This window comes from Elgaria multicarinata, chromosome 8 (genome assembly GCF_023053635.1).
Source record: "Elgaria multicarinata webbii isolate HBS135686 ecotype San Diego chromosome 8, rElgMul1.1.pri, whole genome shotgun sequence".
Lineage (NCBI taxonomy): Eukaryota > Metazoa > Chordata > Lepidosauria > Squamata > Anguidae > Elgaria > Elgaria multicarinata.
The window spans coordinates 51,404,543-51,411,421 of NC_086178.1; the positions used below are offsets into that span (position 1 = coordinate 51,404,543).

Consider the following 6,879-nt stretch of genomic DNA (forward strand, 5'->3'; position numbering starts at 1 on the left):
GTAATTTGGGTATACAGTGAATGGCTCATAGGCTGCAGTAAATAATTGACTCCACTGCCCACCTCCGTATAATGCACCTGACCTCGGGGTTCTAGTGAGCCTGGGGTCTCCAACGTGGTGCCCATGGGCACCATTGTGCCTTTGAAAACCTCTCTTGGCACCCAACTGGCTCCCTGCCCCTGCCTCTCTTTTATCTTATTTCTTCAGACTTTCAAAAATCCCTCTTGTTTAAAACTGGGTTGCTGGTATAATGCAAATCCAAGTGCTGCCCTCCAGCACTATCTGCATTAAGGTTCAAAAGAGTGTTTTTGTGTTTTGAAGATGAGCCCCCACCTCTGCCTTATACTTAGTTCTTGGGCAAGTTACTTTTCTTTCACCAGTTTGCCTTCTGAGTAATTAAGTGTTTTGTGACCAGCCGTGCCCACCATGGCAGCCATTTTCCTGCAGCAGAGCTTCTGTGAGAACATCCACAACACACTCTCAAAATTCCAAATGTGCCTACTGACCAAGAATGGTTGGGAATCCCTGAAATAAAAAAGTAGATCCCACAAGCCCCAAATCTGCCCAACCCTAATGGAAACATCTTCCTTTTCTTCCAGGTGGCTGGAGAGCGGTACGTCTACAAATTTGTTTGTGACCCCGATGCCCTCTTCTCCATGGCCTTCCCTGACAACCAGCGCCCATTCTTAAAAGCGGAACCGGACTGCCATGTGAATGAAGATGACACCTTACCTCTGACACACTTTGAAGATAACTCTGCATACCTCCTGGACCCGGAGCACTGCAGCAACCTCCCCTATGCCGAGGGCTTCGCTTACTGACTTGCTCAGCAGATGAATGCTGACGTTAGAGACTCCAGTTCCAACCAATAAGGGCAAATGGTTTTTGTAAAGAATTTCTGCTGTTCATTTTTTTTAAAAAAAAAAGCAAACTGCTCTTTGCAAATATTTTCAGAAGAGCCTAATACGTCGTGGCCCTCCAACCTGAAGACAACACAATAGCATGGCTAGTGAGTACAACCTCCAGTTGCCGATCACTTCAGCTGCAATGGTGAAGAGTGACTGGGGGAAGAGGGAGGATGTTCCAGTGAGGACGTTGTTTTCTGGGCTCTGTGGCTAGGGACATCCGTGACATCCGTGTTCACAGGACTTGAATAGACAGTGCGTGATTAGCAAATTGTCAAGAAAAAATGCTACGTAACAATCACAATCCTTGTATCTACCTTGTATAATGGAAAGGGCTTTTGATTTGCAGTGGGAAAAAGGATCCGGCGCAGTGTAAGCCCTTCTGGAATGGGTCATGGCTTAGTGTGGTGCTTCTGGCATGGCGGAATTAGCTCGGCCCCCTCTGGGTTCTCAGTGCACAGCTCTTCGATCTGAAGAAGACTTTTCTTCTGATTTTTTTTTTGGGGGGGGGAGGGGTTAATTTGATTTTTTGTTCATGTTTTGGCCTGTAGTAAGCAACTCATGCTAAAGCACGGCACTTAAAGCAGCAGATCCCTATGGGCCTAGCAGGCCATTGGCCACCCGCTCTGTTATACGGCTGTGCATGGATGGCTTGTTGCTATTAATGGGGGAAACAGGGGAGGGGGCTTGGCCAAAACTCTTTTTATGTTGTGGGGCAACATTTGTAACCAGATTTTTGTAGGTCTTTTGTATCTAAGGCAATTCCACCTATTGGCAAAGCTGCCGCTTTCTTGCTTCCAGCGGTGCCAACGCTAAGGGTGCTTCAGCTTGTGGCGGAGTGGGAGGGCTGAGGAGGCCCATTCCCTGCCACCTGCGTATCTGCTTTGTGCTTTTCTGCACTGGATCTTGGCCAGGACACTTTGTACAGTTTGCTCTGCATGCAGACCATGCTCCCGTGCAGCAACAAAAGCAAGCTGCTTGGCTTTTTCTGCAACTGGGACATATATATATATATATATATATATATATATATATATATATATATATATAATACCAGGCAGCCCCAGCCACTGAACTTCCCCAAGTGGTACAGTCCCGACTTTACAGCAGCGTATTGCCTTCTACCTGCAGAACTACCTTTTCCCAGTCCTCCCTGAGCTTGTGAGCAAGAGAGATGCAACAAGTGTACACAGGCATATTTGTAGCCTAATTTGTAAGTTGTGTTACACTATTTCTGATGCTTCGTGCAAGTTGGATATTTTGAGATGATTTTTTTTTAAAGAGAAGAAAAAACAAATATAACTTGGGTTTGTAAAAAATTAAAACAGGAGAAGGTCCAAGTTGTGCTGTGTGTGTGTGTGTGTGTTATATACACGCACGCACACACACACACATATATAAATACATATCTGGATCCTTCAGAGATTCTCCTTATGAGCCTCACTGGCATACACCCATAATGTGCGTGACCCAAATATCCGTATCTTTCCCTATGGGTTCCTATGTTTTGTTGTAAATGCTGTATAGGATTTCTTTTTTTGGCTTTGATAACTTTGTTTGGTTTTTTGACTAACTTCACTTTTTTTTTAAGTATGAAGATTAACTCTTTGTAGACGACTCAGCAACTCTTCCCCAGAATGTATCAAGTGGCCTCTCACAAAGCACAGGGCAGCAGCTTACTCTGCTGTGCCCCACCCCCTTACCCCTAATTATGCCCCAGGGCTTATCCAAACCAGTGGGGTTAGCTGTGTTTGTTTTCGTTTTAATTTTGGTATGGGAAGTCTATAGTGCAGAAAGGGTTAATCTAAGGATTGATGTGAAATGACTATTGCCTGAGCAGGGCTATATCATATATCTCCTGCAAAAGCTGCATTACATTCTGTACTGTGTACAATAAAGGATTTTTGCTTTCTGTTCAGGCACTGCTAGCCCTGCCTCTCATTCTCTTGTGCTTCCAACACTGCTGTGCAGAGGTGAATTTGGGTTGGCTTGTTTTGCTCCTTGAGCTCTGGATCTTTGCATCTCTGCATTGTGTCTCCTCCTGCCCTATTTCACCTGCAGTCCCTCGAGAAAAGCAAGCCATCTTTCTGCAATAATTTTGCTGGCTTAAGGTGCAATCTTATGGTTTAGACAGAAAAAAGCCCTACAACTCCTAACGTGCCCCATCCAGAAAAATCTCTCCATATCCACTTTCTCCACATCAGAATTATGCATGATGTGAAGAAAGTAGATAGGGAAACTTTTTTCTCTCCCTCTCATAACACTAGAATCCAGGGTCATCCCAGGAAGCTGATTTATGGGTAATTCAAGACAGATAAAAGGAAATACTTCTTCACACAGCACACACAAAATAAACTATGAAATTCACTTCCACAAGATGTAGTGAGGGCCACCATTTTGGTTGGCTTTAAAAGGAGATTGGACACATCCATGGAGGAGAAGGCTATCAGTGGAAGCTATAAGAATCTATAGCTAAGTCCATGTGGACTGCATCAACAATGGTTAAAGGCCACCAGCCAATATGACTGAGGGGATCTTGAGTGAAGTACTCCATCCTGAACAGCCAAAGCCAGTCTAGCTAACCTTTGCCAGCAAAAGTAAATTCTGCCTAACGAACTCAGAAGAGGCTGCTAGAAGGAAGGCAGACACCAAAAAGAGAAGGAGAAGCCTGAAGACCTATTTTAATCCCCTCAGCAGGGTCGGCATCATTGGGCACCTGCCAAGGCCAACAACATCACAGCAGAGAACCCTTGACCCTGCTGCTGTGGCTTTTCCTCTTTGATGCTGCCTGTTCACCTTCCCTCTCCATGCAAGGCAGTAGTGAGGGGAGCAAGGAGGAACAACAGCTTCTCTGGAGAGTTCTGCAGATTGGGATTGAAGAGGGAGGTCAAGTGAATGGATAGTGGCAATAGCAGCATGAGATGGTGGGCCCACACAAGGAGATGGCTCATGGAGGGCATCTGCCCCCCTCCCACTTCTGTTAAAGAGTGAAGGAGAAGGGCTTACCATGGCTGCCAGGCAGAGAAAAATATCAGTACAGGCTTCCCCGGTGAGACAGAGCCCTTGCAAGACATTGTCCAGCTTTGGATGATCAGAAGGGGAAACCATGCAGCATCTGCTGTTTTCCCCGCCCCTGTGTGCACTGGTCGTGTGACCCGGACTACCCTAAAAACCTGGGAATTGTGATAGGTCTGTTGTTAACAAACCATCATTTGTTAGCATGGCTGGCTTCACATCTTCTAACAACCCAGAATTCAATAACCCATACCATGGGTTAATATTATATGTGAATCAGGCCAGAATCTCACGAATTTGAAAAATGAGGTTTATGCTGGCCTAAGAAACATAAGGTCATTAAAGTACAAGTATTTCAAAATCTCCGTGTTCCGTGTCTTCTGTCTTGAAACTGTGAAAGAGAAGAAGGGCCTGGTGGCGAACATCCCCTTCCTGGGCAAGGTGCTTGAGTTGCAGGACAACTCCAGGCACTCTTGAATGAAACGGATTATCTAGATCCATTTCAATCGGGTTTCAGGCCTGGTTTTGGAATGGAAACAGCCTTGGTCACCCTGTGGGATGACCTTTGCCGGGAGAGAGACAGGGGGAGTGCGACCCTGTTGGTTCTCCTGGACCTCTCAGAGGCTTTCGATAACATCGACCATGGTATCCTTCTGGATAGGTTGTCTGAGCTGGGAGTTGGAGGTATTGCATTGCAGTGGTTTCGCTCCTACTTGGATGGCCGATTCCAGAAGGTGGTGCTGGGGGATTATTGCTCTGTGCCATGGCTCCTAAGCCATGGGGTTCCGCAGGGCTCTATCTTATCCCCTATGCTATTTAACATATACATGAAGCAGCTGGGGGAGGTTATCCAGAGATGTGGACTGAGGTGTCATCAATATGCAGATGATACCCAGCTCTACCTTTCCTTTTCATCAAACCCAGGTGAGGCAGTGGCTGTTCTGAACCAGTGCCTGGGCATGGTAATGGACTGGATGAGGGCTAATAAACAGACTCAATCCAGACAAGATGGAGGTACTGTTAGCGGGTGGTTCATCTGTCCGGCGAGGTGATGTTTGCCCTGTCCTGGACGGGGTTGCACTCTCCCTAAAGGATCGGGTCCGTAGTTTGGGGGTGCTCTTGGATCCAGAACTGTCACTTGAGGCACAGGTGAACTCAGTGGCAAAGAGCACCTTTTATCAGCTTAGGTTGATATACCAACTACGCCCTTATCTGGACAGAGATAGCCTAGCTACAGTTATCCATGCTCTGATAACCTCTCGTTTGGATTACTGCAATGCGTTATATGTGGGGCTGCCTTTGAAGATGGTCCGGAAACTTCAGCTGGTACAAAATAGGGCAGCCCGTTTACTAACAGGGACTAGCCGGCAAGGCCACATTACGCCAGTCCTTTTACAACTTCATTGGCTGCCAGTCCAGGTCCAGGCCCGATTCAAAGTGTTGGTATTAACATTCAAAGCCCTAAATGGTTTGGGGCCAGGTTATTTGAAGGAACGCCTCCTCCCATATGTACCTCCCGGACCTTAAGATCATCCACATGGGCCCTTCTCTGTGAGCCCCTGTCAAAGAAAGTGAGGCAGGTGGCTACTAGGAGGAGGGCTTTCTCCGCTGTGTCACCCCGGCTGTGGAATGAGCTCCCCAGAGAGGTCGGCCTGGCGCCTACACTATACTCTTTTCGTCGCCAGCTGAAGACCTTTTTATTCTGTCAGTATTTTAACACTTAATTTTAACTTAAATTTAAATTTTATTGTTCTAACTCTGTATTTGAATCCTATATCAATTTTTGCTGCGTGGTTTTATCCAGGTTGTGCTTTTTATACTGTATTTTGTATTTGTGTTTTTAAACTGTTGGTTGTTTTATTATGGTTTTAATTTTTTTTTTTGAACCGCCCAGAGAGCTTCGGCTATTGGACAGTATAAAAATGTAATAAATAAATAAATAAATAGAAGAGCCTTTGGTCACCTGGGCCTGAATGCACCACAAGAAGGAGCACCTTCTGATGAGCAAAAGCTATGTGACAAGTCATACATCTGGAGTCCTAAGTCCAAGGATAAAAAAAGAAAAAAGGTACATGTTGAAAGCAACATTTAGCTCTGTTCTTCAAGATTCAAGAGCCTTGATGGACAAGGCTCTTGAAGTCTTTGAAAAGTGCTTAACTGTCTTGAATGACATGGGTGTTGGTGATCAATCTCTCTGTGACTATGTTCAGACAACATTCTAAGCCACGGTGGTTAAGCATTTTGAGTTAAATATTATCGCTTAGTGTGTCATGTGACCCAAGACCTAGTATGTCATATGAACATGCTCACTATCCATTTTCAACATGCTCACTATCCATTTGCTGCAAAGGATTAGTGGCCTAACTATGGCTTAGCGTGTTGTCTCTCAAAATTCCATGTACCTGTTGAGCTTCAATATGGTTAAAGCTGAGACTATCTACTTAATGTGTAAAGAGGGAAGAAAGTGATAATTAAAATAAGTGTACAAATTTTGAAAGTGTGAATCTTTGACTAATAACATAAAACACAAAAGAAGGTCACTGGTTGGAAAATCTGGAATGTTTCCTGCAGAATTGTAAAAATCCTATTAATAGACATAGCTATCCAAACCAGACAGAAAATATCCACAAGTTCAAATTGACTTGTAAAGTCAGTTAGTGCTTGCCATATTCTAAACTTTGGTGTATAATGATTTCCCTCTTCCTCAAAATTCTAAGATTTCCAGAGAGTTTCTGACTGCACTGGTTAAAATGCATCCCTAAAACTGTAGTAGCATGGACCATAGCCCAATGCCAGCTGTGAGGAAAGGGTTCTTCCTATGCTCTTTCCTCCCACTGTACTAATGCACATTGGCCATTTCTTTCTTACTTATCCTCAACATGAGTGGACACTTTACCAGTGGATTTTGATGTGTTAAGGCAGTTTTATGGGGGGGAAATCAACTTGCAACATTCTGATT

General features: G+C 44.8%; 1 protein-coding gene across 1 annotated transcript in view; it reads left to right on the top strand.

Moving 5' to 3' along the window:
* ETV5 (ETS variant transcription factor 5) overlaps window positions 1-2,821 on the top strand; it is a 44,884-nt gene extending 42,063 nt beyond the window's left edge. The window contains exon 13 of the mRNA XM_063132334.1: window positions 600-2,821. Within this exon, the coding sequence (XP_062988404.1) occupies window positions 600-821 (222 nt within the window). The 3' untranslated portion in view covers window positions 822-2,821. The remainder of the gene's footprint in view (window positions 1-599) is intronic.
* Window positions 2,822-6,879: the final 4,058 nt, after the last annotated feature.